The 17212-nt window shown below is 47.0% G+C and overlaps 1 protein-coding gene across 2 annotated transcripts; it reads right to left on the minus strand.

Annotated features, from left to right (window-relative positions):
• Positions 1-1828: 1828 nt before the first annotated feature.
• Positions 1829-16737, minus strand: axin2 (axin 2 (conductin, axil)). 2 transcript variants are annotated; one of them, XM_030408355.1, is made up of 10 exons: positions 15903-16737; positions 13873-14004; positions 11087-11189; positions 9067-9207; positions 8435-8967; positions 8141-8317; positions 7806-8021; positions 7576-7695; positions 6651-6818; positions 1829-3425 (listed from the first exon to the last, which is right to left on the minus strand). In XM_030408355.1, the coding sequence occupies exons 1-10, from the start codon at positions 16709-16711 to the stop codon at positions 3299-3301; spliced, it is 2526 nt and encodes an 841-aa protein (XP_030264215.1). In that variant the 5' UTR covers positions 16712-16737; the 3' UTR covers positions 1829-3298. The 2 variants fall into 2 exon arrangements, with proteins under 2 accessions (XP_030264215.1, XP_030264216.1); XM_030408356.1 differs by lacking the exon at positions 1829-3425 and having other exon boundaries at positions 6709-6818; positions 7488-7695.
• Between the last annotated feature and the right edge of the window lie 475 nt (positions 16738-17212).

The raw sequence follows: 17212 nt of genomic DNA on the forward strand, positions 1-17212 counted from the left end.
TGTTCTGACTTACTGATTAATTGACAAATGGGAATTCTGGCACAGAAGGCTTCTCTTGATGGAAAAGATGTTTTCTTCTCCCAATTGACTTCAGTTTCTTTGACCAGCTGGCTGAGGTAGTGGTCAGCCTCTCCTAATGTTGATCTAATTGTCTGAAGTCAGCCCATGATACATGGTGATAGAAAGACATTTCATTCAATCACCTGCCAATGACTTTTTGAAAATGTCTTCCCTTTTCCTAACAAATTTCTAGTGGCTCCTTTCCAGCTGGTTTTGTGCAAACTGTACAAGGAACACGACTATGAGATTGGTTTAAAGCCCTGGAAAAAGCTTATTTTGTGTTTTCTTTTTTATCTCTTTGCTGAAAAAGAAGCAGCAATGTGGGCAGCAAATCAGAGGACTGAAATCAGACTTGGGAAGATGCTTGCTTGCTTGCTTTTGCTTTGTGTGAAGAGAGTTCTTGATGATTTTAAACACAGAAGTGAGCACAGAAACAGCTAAATAATGTTCTGTAACCTTGTGAGTCATACAAATAAACTCCTCTTTGCCAAAGCCACCCTCAAATCTTAATGCCCACCCAAAAAAGCACCTGCATGTTTGAATAGCAGTCGAGAGGCTACAAAACCGAGAGCACTCTTCAAAAAGATGACCCCATCTAAAATAGCCCTCTATACAAAGAACGGTTCACAAGGTTTTCTGACAGTGGAGCGCCGCTGAGTGAGAGCCTCTTAGTTCTAAAGAGTCCAAAGGATGGCCTTCAAGTGTATGCACTGACCTTTGCTGATGAAAGGGCTGAAAATGGTATTTTAACAATATCATGATGCCCTTTCAATATGAAAGGCGGGCACAAGGAACACTCTTAGCCAATGAAACTTAAAAGGAGAGAGGGTGGCAGAGGGACGTGGGCCGGCAAAATGCGTGTGAAGATATCAGTGTGCATGTGTGTGAAGCTATAAGCCATTACATATTTAAATTCAATAAGGTATCATGTAATGTAGCCCGGTGCTCACTGTGATCCCGGCTTTATGTCTCACATAAGTCTCAGATGATACCGCAGAAAGGGAAACACTGACAATGAATGGATGGAATTAATTTCAAGATGTGCGTTCCAGTGCATTAACACACATCTGCAAATAGTCCCCTCCGTTACACGTGTTTGAGTACCATTTACTAAAAACTAGTGATCGAAACGTGTTTTTTATGTTAAAATGATCACTTAGCTGTTGTTTTAAAACAGGTTTGAAAATGTGTCAGCCTTTACTTGAAAGATTTTGAGAATATGATCTCAAATCGTTTTACTTCTCAAACCACCTGATGGTCTTTACCTGTAACTTACAGTCATGCAGCAGTCTGTGTGCAGCCTGAATGAGTCTGAGCTAAAAGACCAAATTACTCTGACACGCAGTTAAATGATTAACTGTGTAAATATCTGGTCTGAAATGTACTTATGGCACATGTTTGCAAAATGTCTCATAAAACGCACGCATGCACGCACGCGCACGCACACACACACACACACACACCTTCTCTCTCTCCTCACACTAAAACACACAGAGGCTCTGGTGGCCAAATTAATGCTGCATGTTTTAATTTCCAACAGGGAGTAAATTAAGAGCTGATAATGGATGCAAATCTGGTGGAGATTTCTCACTGGATCCAATGAGTTGCACTCTCCGCAGCGGGGTGTGTGTGTGTGTGTGTGGTGAAGTTTGTACAACACACACACACACACACACACACACACCCTAACATCCCAATTAGAGTGAGGCAAATCCATACACCGTTTCACAAGACACACACAGACACAAAACCATAGGAAGCCATTTGCTAATTTGAAAAATAGAACATTTTAATAAAGGCTACATCTCTTCATAATTACAATAATTAAAGTACCGAGGCATCTTTTCAACTGAGCTCTATAGAACGCATAATTTACAGTTTACAAGTGTGGAGCCGAGGAAGCCATGAAAAATATTATAAAACATAAACATGATGAAACGGATACTAAAAGGCATAAAAATATCTTTTCAACATAAGGCCCCTTGAAAAAACCAAGGGAATAATTGGACCCTGAAAATTGGGTAAAACACGGCAAGAATCCATGTAGGCACAGCTACTGTACTCAATTACAAACACTATGGACATAGTGTATATCACCACCATTGTTATCATCTGCAGCTCATAGTGCAGGCTTCAAATACACACAGAGTAAACCCTACTCAAAAGCAACTCAATCACACAATCACATAGGTAAGCACGTTGGGGAGCACATTATAGAGCTTTTTGTTGGTAAATATTAATATTGGTGTAAACACATTTTGGGGACTCGAGGAAGCTGTTTGGGGCAGTTTCCTCTTAGTAAATACGTAGGCTATTTGTGCAATGCCTGCGCCACTGAAACAAAGGCACTAAGACGCGACAGATCAAGGCTAGCTGGGCAGAATCCCAGAGTTGGGAATTAAACATTAATAGCATTTTTTTTCCTCCTTTTTCATCGTACAGTCAGGGCCCTTCAGAGCAGATGGGGACACAGCCACAAATAGCACTGCAGTAGTAAATATGTTATCAAACTTTTAAGTGACAAGAGAGCCATTCTCAAAGCTTCAGCAGTAAGCTCTCCAGCCAAGAGATCAGAGATGTCCCACTAAATCTCCAGGAACAGGAGGGAAGTTTTTGAAGAGGTATTTTTGAAGTTTACAGTTCAATATGAGGGGCAGAAAATGAATAGAAAACTCATTTCCTTTTGCTTGAGAACTGACGCTCAGACGGAGGGGGGGAAAGAAAAAAAAACAAAAAAAGATCACGGATGTGGAAAATTGGAGAAGTTTCTCCAACTCCAAGCAGCTTGTCCATGTCAGAAGAACAGGGTTGGGGCAGGGATATTTCCAATAAATAGCAATAGAAATCTTAACACAGCAATACGAGCATCACGATACAATGCAATATACATGTATATCTGTGTATACATATTAGGGGCGGGGTCAGGTAGGCTGTCAGTCTCAGATTTTAACCCACCGCCCCGCTTCTTTGAGGAGTGGTCATTCACCTAGAGTCTCTAGAGTTTTCTCTTCTGGAAAGATGTTTTCAGTCCAGCAACACACAATCTCTTATTTTCTTCACTTCAAGGCGGGCTGTTCACGTGGTAGTCCTGTAATAGCGATAACTTGTCCTCCTTCCTTTTTTCCATCTTGTCAACATTCCTTCAACAACATCTCCAGTCCTTCAGTCTTAGCTTAAAAGTACATCCATGGAGGCGTGAAGCGTCCGTCGGAGAGTAATCCACAACACAAGCAGGTCCTCAGTCCATCCTCTCCACCTTCCCCAGGATCTTGCCCTCGTAGGTGGGCAGCAAGGAGCCGTCGTCGGACACCTCCTCAAACACAGCGCCGCACTCGAACTCATCGCTGGCCTTCTTGAAGTAGTACCTACAAGAGAGAGACGCGAGGGAGTTAACACCCAAATAAAGTCTTTTTCAAGATACATAAAGGCTTAGAAAAGGCAAAAGAAAGACCCTAAAAGTCAAACAGCTTGTTGTCGGCCCCTTTGTTCGACCTTTTCAAACATCAGGCCTCATTTCCGCCAGCCATGAAAAGCCACTCGGTATACAATCAGCCGAGCCTGCTGCGCCTACAGACTCTGGCTTCTCAGGGTGGGGTGCAACCTGCTGCTAAAACGTCTTGGGTCTAAAATAAGAGGCTCACCCTTCGCATCCCTCCCTTGCGTCCTTTTCTCCATCGTGTTGTTGTGAGTTTTGCCCCGGCTAACAGGGGCTAATTAGGCCAGCGTGCAAATGAAGGGGTCCTTTGACAAAGGCTGAAATTTTGGGTGCCTGCAAGTCTGCCTGTCATTACCGCCACCACCCCCCTCAAACCGACTCCTACACACCCGCACGTTAGAAGACACACATGCACAGGCTTTCACTCGCTCCTCATCCCGTTTCATTATTACAGGACAAAGAAAAGAACAGAGACAAAGTGGAGGAGAAAGAGCAAGTACACTGTGTCCTTCCTTCTTACCCACGTTGACAGCACGAGCTCTCGCTGAGTGCTATAGGAAGGGCAGCCGACAGAAGGAGGGGCTTCTAGTCAGCCATGACTTCACTGGGCCATTAATGATGCAACCCCCCCAATCCTCAATTTTTAGAGGAAGAGAAACCAGCAGGGGTGGATTGGCTAGGAGGGAAGGGGGGGTCTCAGAATCCACTCATTAACTATGTAATGGAAAAATGCCTCGGTTTGCTCCATGTGTGGGGCGGCTGGAATGCGGGTATGTTTGTGAGCATTTGTTTTTAATGAGATGGGAGGCTGACAAAGTCGAATATGCAATACTTTTTTTAATCTCGCAAAGGTGCCCATGCACCAATTAGCAAGAGAGCGGTCACTGATAAAAAAGCAGCTAGGTTTAAAACACAGGAAGGAGTACGGGAGTCCTCTGTGAGTAAATAAGACAAATAAGAGGACTTTAAAGCGCGAGACATGTCCAATAAATGTATCCTACTTTTTTATCTGGAGGAGGAAGCAGAGACGAAAGAAAAAGTCGAGCTGTCCTGCTGTTTTAAAAAAAAAAAATCTTCAAAGAGCCCTGATCTTTTTTGCTGAGAGAGACAGAGACAGAAAGAGTCTGAATTTCCACTGGAACATGTTTTATGTGGCTAGATCTGTTTTCCCCCTTCTCCCCTTCTCCCCTTCTCTCTCTCTCTCTCTCTCTCTCTCTCTCTCTCTCTACCCGTTTGCACTGACATCTGGCACCAATATCGTCTGGCAGGGCCCAGCAGTACTGTTCTTTGTTGAACCGCTGCCATGTTGAAATGACCCAACTCCACACATTCTCTGGCTGCTATTAAAGCGCCGCGCAAGTTCTCTTTCCAAAAAATGTGGATGGTATGACACAGGAACTGAGACAGCGGGCCAGAGAGAAAAAGAGGAGAGGTGGGGGCAAACAGACAGATGTGGAGGACTCGCAGCTAAGCGCTTGTCACATTTGTCGATCCAAAAAACGCGGTGCACATCTGGACAGGAAGAAGTTTCAATCAGTTCTTGTGCTTATTTTCCCCTCGAGAAACAGTTTGATACCTGTAATTATTAACACAATACCCTGCCCATGCTTATCCTGTCGGCCGCGGCAGCCTAAACAATAAATGTTTGATCTTTTCCGTTCAATGCCCACTGGAAAGGAGCAATCAAAGTAAAATCTCGCTCCGCAAATACACATCGAAGCTGCGCGGCCTCGGCCAGGGCCCTGAAGTACAGCAAACAAGCAAATCTGGCGTTTAACAATCTGCCTTTCAAAAATATCCATAAAATGATTACAACATGTGTAAACATTGTGCACGTTCAACGCAAGCACACATGTACACACACACACACACACACATACACACACACCAGGGAAGGGGAAAAAAAAGGAGCCCCTGATAGCATCAGTGAAGAATTTGCACGCTGGCCATTTGTGTGAGTCTTTGTTGGTTGAAATGAAAGGGGCCGGGGCTTCAAAGCCATGTGTATTAAGTGTGCCTTAGCATGGAAATCAATACCAGATGGGACCCAAATCGCTGCAGTTCAAACTCTTCCACTAACCCCGCACCACCCACCCTCCCTCGCTCTTGTCCTTTCCTTTTCATTGCACCCCCCTCAACACACACACACAAAGTACAGAGGCCTTGATCTGACTGCACACACACACACACACACACACACACACACACACACACACACACACAGAAACAAACACTGATAGCGGTGCATAGACATGGATAAAGATAATAAATGTGGAGAAAACACATGAGGTCACACAGGCGCTGAGCACAATTCAAAGTAGCCTGTAGCTGCTCACATTAGACATTCTCGCTTCAGTTTGTAGTTTCCTTCAGTCCCGTCTTGTTTTCTTAAATGTCACCAGGTTTTTCTGAGATGACACTAATGATTACAGAACTGCCTAACAGTACCCGTCTCCGACCAATTCCTTCACTTCCTGCATGTGTGATTGCCACTCGGTTGGAACAGTGTTTTAAAGGTGCACTATGTAGTTTGGGGGTTTTGTAGTTTTGTTCCATAGTGTTTTACTTTGTTAACATTTGGTGGACCCTGACACATTTCTAGCTTCAGTGTTCCTTTAGCAATTACTGTGCATTTGTGCTGTATTACCAGCTGTTCATATTATTTCTGACAGCATGTTTTGATCATGATTATTTAGTTATTTTTCCTTATTTATGTCAGGTGACAACAAACACATCTGCCAACGGGATCTTTTCATTTTATATATTTATAGATTTTCAGTTTACATGCATGATTGTGGGGATGAAACACCAGATTGTGATGAGAATCAAGCACTTTTGGAAGATTATAACCAAATTCAAGCATATGCCTAATATTGGAAACATAATGGTTAAAATTATGCAGTTCCCAAATTTCCTACACTTTGTACAAACCCTGTACGACAGTGTCATTATCAAAATGTATCACCTTTTAATCTGCAACCTGGAAACTGTCTGCAAGTGGACTTGTGTTGATACGGCAAGAGACGTCAACTTATCAAGTGCTTGTTCTCAAAAATCCAAGGCCAATGATCTGATAGTGTTTTATTGCTGACATTTGCAATGTCACAGAGGCGCTGATGGCAAAATGTCAGGTTCCATTTCCATCTTTACACACCTGTAGTTGCCCTTCTTGCTGAGCTGCTCCTTGAAGTGGCCCAGGGTGAGACTGTGGCTCTTCATGGTCCTCCGGTAGGGGATCTCCTCACCACAGAAGAAATACGTCACCACTGTCTCGCCACTGCACATTCCGTGGCTTCCTACCGCCTTTTTACACTCCTTCATCCTGAAAGTAGACAGGAGCAAAAAAAGGCTGCGTTAGAATGAGCGGACACCCTCGTGAAAAAGAAGAGAAATCAGAGAAAAAGCCTCTAACCATCAATCTACTACTTCTAGCAAGAGTGTACAGAATACAGTACTAACCTAGAAATACAGTAACAGCACCCTGACTGAAGAATACCCCACTAGTGAGTGAGTGAGAGAGTGACCCAGTGCCATCACTAAGTGTGTACTTGTGGTGTGTGTGTGTGTGTGTGTGTGTGTGTGTGTGTGTGCGTGCGTGCATGGAGAAGGGGCCCAGTATTATCAATTCCCCTTCAGCTATGTCCAAGGCTTTGTAGGCCCACTTCAGAGGAGCTCTCTCTTTGCTAAGCTCTGCTCGCCCCAGCCGACTGCCAGCTCACTGAAGGACAGCCAATAAAAATGATACATATATATGAAAGGGATGTCTCAGTCAGGTGGTGTGGTGGTGACTACACACTCCCCACACACAGCACAAATACACAAGATTCATGCAAACCGAGGTAGAAGCCAGGCATCTGTGCACAAAGCTTAAAATAAGTTCTGTAAAAAAGGGGGTCACCTTCTCCTTTTCCAGCGACTATATGTGGACTACATGTCTGTCTCCCTACATGTGCAGGTGTCAAGTAGAAAGAGTTAAAAGGGAAGGAAGTACACTGCGAGGTGGAGGCTATGGCTGAGAGGAGGAAGAGGAGCAGAGAGGAGGAGAGGAGAGGGAGGGCAGGATGGTAGAGGCATCGTACTCTTCTGATTGTAGGCTGGTCGCGAGGAGGCTGGGATTGGCTAGAGACGGAGGGACGGAGCCCTCGCCCTGGACAGGCACTGGGTGGCTCTTCTCTTGCTGAAGACTGGACATGGAATGCCTGCGAAAAGATCAAACAGAGACTTTATTACATGGATCAATAATAGAGGCTAAGAAAGCTGAACAAAGCTAAGAGCAACATTCATCAACTACTCTCTTGTTTCTGTGTACCTTTGCTTGGTGGTCTTGGTGGAGACCTCCTCCAGTCTGCGGCAGGCCTCCTCCAGCTGGGCCAAAGTGTTGGGAGGGGGAAGGGGAGGCATGGCTGGGTCCTGGATGAATGGCTGGGCTGGCTGGTGGCTACGTAGGTGGCCACAGCTTCCACCACCACCCCACGTGTGTGTCTGGGTAGAGGAGCCTCCGAAAGATTTCTTGGTGCTCTGGTTACTGTGAGGGAGAGGAAAAATAAGACGACATGCTTTAACAACATGCAATGGTGGCACATAAATTAAAACATTTTGGACTAAAAATACAACTCTTGTAAGAACCAAAGCATTCCTGCTAACCTGTGAGACTTGTGCCTGCCTTGCCGTTTACTTTCCAGAATCCACTGCAGCACGTTCTGGGCTGGGTCTGTGGTGTCGTTGGGCAGCTGTACAGGCCCACAGTCCTCCATACACCTCTCTGCAACTCCGTCCTCAGCCCCTGAGCGACACACTCGCCTGGAGAGAGAGCTGGAACGCCTGGGAGGAAGAGAGAGAGAGAGAGAGAGAGAGTTAGCAATGTTGATTTTTATACAATCAAAATGAGAAAACAGGAGACTACCGGGACATGAAATCAAAGAGGAGCTTGGAACTGACCCCACGCTGCTGTCTGCTGAGATGGCCCCACACATCTCTCTGCCCAAGCTGCGGCTGCGCTGGTAAGGCTGGCAGGGCTGGCACTCGCCACTGCTGGAGCACAGGCCGTGCACCCTGAGGGCTGCCTCCCTTTCAATCTGCTCCTTGGTTTTGGGACTGGCATGATGGTGGATGTAGTGGTGGTGGATGTGTTTTGTGCTCTGCCTGCTCACAAGGGTCCTACTGGGGCCCAAGGCCAGAGCGATGGCCCCTTGGTCAGGACCGGACACAGAGGAACTGGAGGGCCCCGTCCTTACCAGGGCCTTCGTCCCGAAGCCTGCCCGTGTGAAGGGCTTCTGGTCTGGGGAGGTGGAGCGGGGTGAGTGGCGGACAACAGCGGGGGATTGGCAGCCGGGGGTCTTAAGGACGCGAGAGAGGTGTTCGTCCAGGATCGCCTGGGGGTCCTCGTCAGAGGAGCCGGGGAGTAGGGTCAAGGGATGGGGAGAGAGCTGGGGAGCACTGGCCACGATCTCTGTGTCTTCTCGCTCCTCCTCCTGGTAACAAACAAACACAAAGTCATCAAGTGAGCAATAAAGAAAGAAATAAAATCATGATTGGCCTTTACAGTAAGAATAGTAAGAAATCCCACAAACCTCCTGAATCTGCTGCAGCCTCTCCTCCAGAGAGTTGATGGTGTCCTGTTTTCTCTTCAGGCTCTCCAAGCGGGAGATGAGCTGGGCTGCAAACTCTGCTGGCTCCACTGTGACCATCTCCTTGGGAGGACGGCGAGTACGCTTTGAGGAGAAGGCGATAAATTAGCCATTGTCATCCCTTCACGACCAAGCCCCAGCCCTCCGCAACATCTACAAAGATACTCCTTTCCCCTCATCTGTCTACATTCATGCACCATCCTCTACCAGCGCCTGCTCCACCACTGGTGGCACCCAGGGCGACGGGGTTGTTCTAAGGGGTGGCAGGCTTGGTGTATGGTCATGCTGGGCTAGGCCTCGGCTGGTTCCCCCTGTCATCATCAGCAGGCCTCTTTAAAGTCAGCTCACTTCAAAGGTTTCCTCGTCAAATATCAAACACTCAGTGGGGGGAGAATAGGATGGTGGAGGGAGGGATGGAGGGATAGATGGATGGGAAGCAGTGGCTTTACATCTTCGAATAAAAGCCACATATCGACAGGGGGTGGAAGAGAACTCCAGGGAGGAAAGGACGAGGGATTAAAAAAAATAGGGAGAAGTTGAGATGCAGAGATGTGTGCTCGCAGGAGGGCAAATAAAGAGAAAATGAAGAGAGGGAAGGATTGGAGGAAAGAGATAAAGGGCCCGAAAAGGGTGGGAGATCAGACAGGTTGAGGTAATTTATTCCCCCCCTTGTCACACTGGGCACCTTTGAGGTACAGTATAGTGACAGTATGAGAATCTGTGTGTGTGTCGCACACATCTTAAATTATTTGCATTTTTTGCACTGGGGCTTTCTTGATTTTTTTCCTTTTTCTTTTTTGTTTCTCCCATTCCTTTGTAGTCGGGATGAAGGGGAGAAAAGAGTGAGTAAAAGAGGCGCTGTCTGATGGAGCCTAGGGCTGGTGCACCATGGGAATGGCAGCCATTGCCAAAAATCAGACGGGAAACAAAAACAAGAATAAAAGCGAAAATAAAGCAAAAGCGGGACACTGAGAGAAGAGTGGCGAGAACCAATCTGTGGATCCCTTCCTGATACAAGTAACACTTGCTGCATGTCTCATAACGTTGAAAAAAAAGGGGGTTACACTGAGTTTATTTTAACAAGCTGCTTCTGTTACTACTACTACTACTTCTGCAAGATCTTCCCCCTGACTTCTTTTCCTGTTCTTCTCTCAACCTGGAGTTCGCCTCTCTAAAGCCTTAAGCTACCAGCTCCCCTCTGACCCACTGAGAGCTCACATGACACGCTCAAACTCTTCCCCAAGATCCCTCACTTTTAGAGGAGGGGGGCTGCCGGAGTGTGTGTGTGCATATGTATGTAAAGGGGGTGGGGTGGGGATGGGGGCTGCAAGGGAAAAAAAGGGGGCCAGCTCTGTTGGAAGTTGTCACTTCCCTGTGCATTTGCTCCATTCATCCTTGGATCAAAGCACTGCGTGTGCGTGCATGTGCGTGTGAATGTGTCTGAGTATCTTTGTGTTTTTGTTGGGATCCGGGCTGATTTCAGAGCCCTCGGGATAAAGCGGCAGAGATCTTCCTCATCTCTCTCTATTCTCCATATTTACAGCATCGGTAGGGAAGAAAAACCCTGGTGTGTTCCGAGCGCTGCGGCGATAAACAGCTTAGAGACCTCCCCGTCTCCCGCAGACTTCAAGGAACCCTAATGGGGGTGTAGGTGACACCAAAGGTAGCGAAGGGGCTCATGTTTGTATGTGTGTACGTGCGCTTATGTGAAACTGTGTGAGTGTGTATGTGTGTGTGTGTGTGTGTGTGTGTGTGAGTGGGAGGCTGGATCTTTGACGTTACTCTTCAGATCTTTGCTGGTGTTGTTGAATTGAGAATGCCGAATACAGTTTGTGCGGTACTATTCATAGAACCAAGAGAGACCCGGAACAGAGGGTGGTATGGAAATTACACTGTGGGACCCAGGTTCAAAAAGACTTCAGAGCGTCTGTGTGTGTGTGTGTGTGTGTGTGTGTACACTTACAGGAAAAGCAGGCAGTGAGACTTGGCTGTTCATCCTCATGTTACGCTGCATCTCTCTCTGTAGATGTTTCTTGGAGCCCAGTTTGTACGGAGGGATGCCATCTCTAGGGGTGTGCAGAGAGATCACAAAGGTCAATTACCCAATCGGATGAATCATTTAAGACCAAACAGCCATTCAGGAAGGCGCTTGTTAGCCAACTGCGTAGATCAAACGCAGTCCAGGCAAAGAATAAATCTAATTTATTAATCGTATCATCGTTTTTGTTTTTCATCTTTTAGACTCAATTTGGGAACAAAAGAGACACTCAGACGCGAGTCACGGCAGCGTTTCCCTGTCGTCTTCATGTATCGGAGCATGCCAGGTTACATGGCTCTCAGTGAGGTGTAAGAAGGTTTTGTTTGCCCTACAAATGACACTCATACTCAGCTCCGGCTCCAGCGCAGCACTAGGAACGCTGCTGGCCACTTCCTTTCAACGACACACACACACAAACACACACGCACACACACAATACTCTGCAGTCGCTTAGTGCTCTGCTCCACTGGCCAGAAGTAGTGTCAGCATTAGCATTCCCCTACTGACTTTAATGTTGTGCTGAGGACACTGTTAGCATTAGCTGCTCATTATACTTATTCAGAGAGTTACTGCAGGACAAGACCCAAGGGTGTAGCTAACCTGGTTAAATCTATCTGAGGGACTGAATGGCTGACTGACTCAAAAAATTAAATCAAACAACAAACAGCAGAGCTCGAGCTTCAAACTGAAGCACTTGACAGTGTAAAACAGTGTATTTTCTCCATGCTAAACAGCAGTTTCCTGGTGACCTAGCCTAACTGAGGAGCACTTTTCCACTTTTGCTTTGAAATGCCACAGTCATGCGCATAAGCACCACCCCCCCCTCCTCCCTCCCCTCCCAATCTTCATTTGGCAAGCGCTGCCGCAGCCAGCCTCTGATCTCCGCACATCAAAAGGCTGGTTTGTAAGATAAGGTAATGTTTGAAGTCTGCGCAGCTGCATTCCCCAGCGTCCAAGCAAATCCATAAATAAGATATAAGCAAAAATCCCCCCTCCACCACTCTCTTTCTCTTCCCACCCAGCCGCCTCCTCCCCTGTTGTTTTTTTTCCCTTTTCTATTCTTTTTCTTTATCTGTAAATGAGATTCAAATGTTCATGGGTCCTTTCAACTGACCTAAAGAGTGAGGCAGATATTCTGATCAAGGCCAAAGCAGGCAGGAATTGAAGGGGGGTTGTGTCCCTGTGTCCAGGGCTCTGTCACTGCACTGGGCAAAGTACAGCAGAACAGGACTATATGGGCCTCGGTCTCTTTGAAGCAGGGCTGTCTAGAGATATGCCAGAGCAGAGGACTCCCCGTTGTAAAAAAAAAAAAAAAAAAACTCTTTATAGCTGCCATATTAATGTGCAGCCCAGCCCACTGGTTGCATTGCACCATCAATGTCTCAGTCTGTAAGTATCTTAAGCTTGGTCATGGAGAACCTTGCTGCTTCAGTGACATCATCCGTGTAGGCCTTCACGCCTCCCATGTGAGATGAGGTAAAGAAGTACTCGTACCAAGGTTTTTCTGCTTTCTGTCCAAAGCCCAGCTGACCCGAGTGCTCTTGGCCTTTCGCTGTGCACCATGCAATGACTTCATAGCACCTTGTCACTTGAGAGACGCGTGATTGCGCCAAATAATCCTTCAGAAAAACGAGGCCCTAGGCACGTACGCAGATAAGGCCAAATCACATGCGGATGACACATAACTCACTTTTTTGTAGTGAAATGATCAGTCAGTTCCTGATTAGCCAGTTCACCGGCAGATAATCAACTGCTTTGATCAAATCAAAGCAAACAAAAAGACAAAACAGGTTATCATCTGCCCTACACCACATGTGAATCCATCTTCCAGCAGTGTCCATGTCAACTGAAGCACTAAACATAAAGCCTCCATACTCACTGACAAGATCCAGAGCTACAACTAGAGCCCAAACAATACTTGATTTTTTGGGGGGACTGATATCGATTTATCAATCAAATGTGGTCATCAAACACAAAAATATGTAACAGAGGCAGGATGTTTCACAGTATGACAACAAACTGTTTTGTCTGAAATCACACCAGTGCACTGAAACAGTAAACTTTATCAAAGTTTCATATCAGCACACGTCACACGACATTAACGCCAGTACTGATAGCTGTTGTAGGCCAATACCCACCGGTAATATAAGCCTACTGATATATCGGTCAAGTGCTAGCTGCAGGGATTAACTTTTAAGTTGTCAGCTGTTAAATTAATCGCTAACTTTTTTGATAACCAGTTTCTTCTGGTTCCTTCACTCCTCTGTGACAGTAAACTGATTATAGTTTGGTTGTGGTCCAAACCAGAGGACGTTGTCTTGTGCTTTGGGAAACACTGATTGACATTTTTCACTATCAACAATTCAATAAATCAAGGACATGACTGACAGATTAACCCTTAGTTGCCACTCAACCAAAGTCTCTCTGTAACAGTATAATGTTAAAAATGAAAACAGTAGGACTGGGCTTGGCGTTGGCCCATGCCACATCCTGGCTGCTCCAGTGCATCTTCCAAGTGTTTTCAAGGGCCCACTGATATTTCAACTACAGCAAACTGCTCTTCCAGTCTAGCTGAAGGAAAGTGTCACTTAATCTTTTTTTTTTTTTTTTTACATTTCTCACAGCACCTCATTTCACATTCCTGAAAACCCCCATCATGTGCTGACATTCTCACATACACACACTGGCATGTTTGGTTAATATTCACTTACACGCTGCTGTCAGTCACGGACATGGCATCGTCGGTCAAGGCGTCACTGGACACCTCGCTGTCATTGGTGCTGCTGACGGGGGCGAAAGAGCCCGCATGGCAGGGGCTGAATGAGTCTCCTCTCTTGTATGATCTGTGGAGGTTATGACAACAGAAATCAGATCAATACTAATGAATTTAACAGTATCCAACAGGTTGGTGACATTTCAACATTTGTGAGTTATCAGGTGAGTTCTTTCCACTTATGTTAAGGATTTAATGACGCATAAAGTGATAAAATGTGTGAATATGACTTTGTTGGCTTCCAGTAACTGCTAAACCCGATCATGAATGAGAGTGACCAGCCACTCTGCAGCCTGGCAACCTCCTCCACCCTCAACTATAAGTTAATCCACGTTGGGAAAGCTGTCATTTTTTATCTATTTACGCTCCCATGTATGCCTTCTTTAAAAGCCTACAATTTCTCTTTCCATTTCTAACATTCACACTCACTCTTTCCTTAGCATTCATCTCCCGCTGTGCATGCATTCTTGCCATGGTACAGGAGGAGGAGAGACGGGGGGTGGGGGGTCGGGGTGTGTGTGTGTGTGTGTGTGGGGGGGGGGGGGTTACCGAAAGTAAAAGAAAAAACACAGTATAGAGCGGAAGCATGAGAGTGTGTCAGAGAAGGAAAGAAAGGAGAGAGGAAAAAAAAAAGGGAGGGGGGGGGGGGTCTTCATGAGGAGGGAGAGACCCAGCAGGACTAAAGCTGTAGGCCCCCCCAACTTCAGGCTGACCTTCAGAGGAGCTTGCAAAGAGTCAGGTATTTAACACAGCTGGCCTTGCATTCTTCCCTCCCTGCCTCTCTCTCACCCCCTAATTTATCCTTTCTCCTCCCTCCCTTTCTTTCATGGAGGTGCACCCCCTCTTTCCTCTCTCTCTCTCTCTCCCCCCCTCTGTCCTTCCTTCCACTCCCTTTCCCTTCACTTTCGCTCCAAACGCCTGCCTCATAGTCCCCATCCCTGAGATCTCAAAAAGGGAAAAAAAAAAGATAAAAGTGGAGAAAGGCGGGCGAGGGGGAATCAGAGGAGAACTGACGCAAACAAGAAAAGAGGGAAGAAGAGAGTGAGAGGGGTCGGGGTGGGAGGGTGTTGATTCTGTACTGTAGCTGCTGCCGTTGTTCAAGGGGTTTGTTTGTAAAAAAAAAAAAAAAAAAAAAGGGAGAGAAAGTCAGATGAGAGGAGGAGAGCAGGAGGAAGCGGAAGAGGGAGAAATGGGTTCCACATGTTTTGAATCTGTAAGGTGACAATGGGAGGGGAGAGAAAGGCACCAGGGGAGTCGCGTCAGAAGAGGACTAGACTCTCTCACTACGGGAGAGTTCCCACCACTAAGCTGTCAAACCATGTTGTCCTGGGCAGGTAGCTGTCAGTTTGCTAAGCCTGTCGCACTACAATGTTAAGACCTTTGTGCAACTTCCACTGCCGGCACAGATGGTTTTTTTTTTACATACACACCTACTCCTAAAGAATAGCATATGTTTGTTTGGGATATGGACAGGAGCAGGTGGAACAGCATCCAAAAAGAAGGCTTCAGAATATCCCACTCAAAAGAACCATCTATAGATCTGCTATAGATTAACTCCTCCACCCCAAAGCTTGAGGACAGTGTGGTTACAGGAGGAGGCATAGCATAGCAATGTCATCATCTATTATTTGCTGGCTGGGGCCAGAGCCAGCCGTGCTCTGTGAACTTTTCCCGTGGAAGACGATCCCTCATTCTGCTGAACTATTTCAAAGCCCCGGAAATCCAGGCGAGCGCCAGCAGAGGGCTGCTGTTGCTGCTGCTGCTGCTGCTGGAGATGGTGAGAGGGGCCAGAGAGCCAGGGAGCGAGACACAGACTGAGCGATCGACAAACTTTTAAGAAATCCTCAACTGATTCGGAGAGAACACACGTGTTGCGCTTTTACGCACGGGTTTCCAGCTCCCTCTAATGTGCATTTAATAGACATGTCAAGCGTTCGGGGTGAATTAAAAAGGGTGCTGCGGCCATACCTGTATCCTCTTTCCATCACCTCCATCGCCCTCATGGACACGGTGGCCCTCTGCGCCTTCGCCGTCAGTCCAACCAGCGCTTTGGCTTTGAAATCACAGCTCCACTCCTCCTCCTCGTTGAGCGTGGGAAGGTATCCACAGACGACTTTCAGGTCGCCCAGCCCGTTCGAGTTGACGTGATTCGGGTTTTCTCCGCCAGTCCTCACGTACTCGAGGTAAATGTCAGAGGTCAGGAACATCTGGTACGCGTTCTCCTCCATGTTGGTCTGGATCTCGGTCTGCGCCTGGTCGAACATGGCAGAGTCTATGTGCTGCTTCTTGATATTATCCCGTATGAAGGTTTTAGTCGCGGGCTTGAGCTGTTTGGCGACAATGCTGTTGTTCTCGATGTAGCGCTTGTAGATTGCTTTGGCGACTCTCTGCGTTTTGGTATCCTTGAGGTCCATTTGCCTGAAGCCATTGCAGGCGAACCAGAAGTCTAAAGTGTCGACACACTTCTCCCGCTCCAGGAATGTCCTGAAAAGAAGAGCACCGTCCTGGTCCCCGAGGAGAGAGTGCAAAGACTTTGTCCACCGGGAGAGCGGTGAATCCGGGGAGGCACTCCCCTCTGGCTCACCAAGACCATCCTCGTTCCTCCTCGCCGAGGAGCCCGGAGAGCCGAGCACAACTGATTTGGGGGGCTCCGGAGGTTTCATCATTGCGAGTTTGCCGGGGTAGCAGGGCGCCTCGCCCTCCTCCCCCGGCACCGGGGGTCGAGGAGCATCTTCTCTGAAACTGCTGGCGATATGGTCCATAAGCGCCCGGCTCATGGCTCTGAAGGCAGCAGGATAGAGCCTGTGTGTTGTTCGCCTCCTCTGAGCCTCTACTGTAATCTCCTCACTCTCTTATGTCAGCGGGGGAGCTTCTCTCCGGCTGCCCGTCTTCTCTCTGAAACACAAAGTATTGATCTAATCAAAACCAGATCCGCCCCAACTTCAAAGAGGCAGAGGCGCAGTAAGAGTCTTCTCAGACCCTCACTGACTTTTACAGAAGAAGACAGGCTGGATCACATTGGAGGAGAGAAAAAAAAATGTGAGAAAACGCTGCAGCAGCATTACATAAACAGCATTTCTTCATATCTCAAACCTGGAATGGGATTTCTGCCGAGGCGCTACGGGGCTGGGACGCAAACTAACAGCGAATTAAACAGTGATTTTCGCACATGCACCTCACCTGAGCTGAATCTACACCATCCGCCTCCTCCGAGAAGCAATCACACGTACGGGGGCTATGTGTCAAGCGGGGTGACGACCCGAGCACCATTAATAAGT

This window comes from Sparus aurata, chromosome 23 (genome assembly GCF_900880675.1).
Source record: "Sparus aurata chromosome 23, fSpaAur1.1, whole genome shotgun sequence".
Lineage (NCBI taxonomy): Eukaryota > Metazoa > Chordata > Actinopteri > Spariformes > Sparidae > Sparus > Sparus aurata.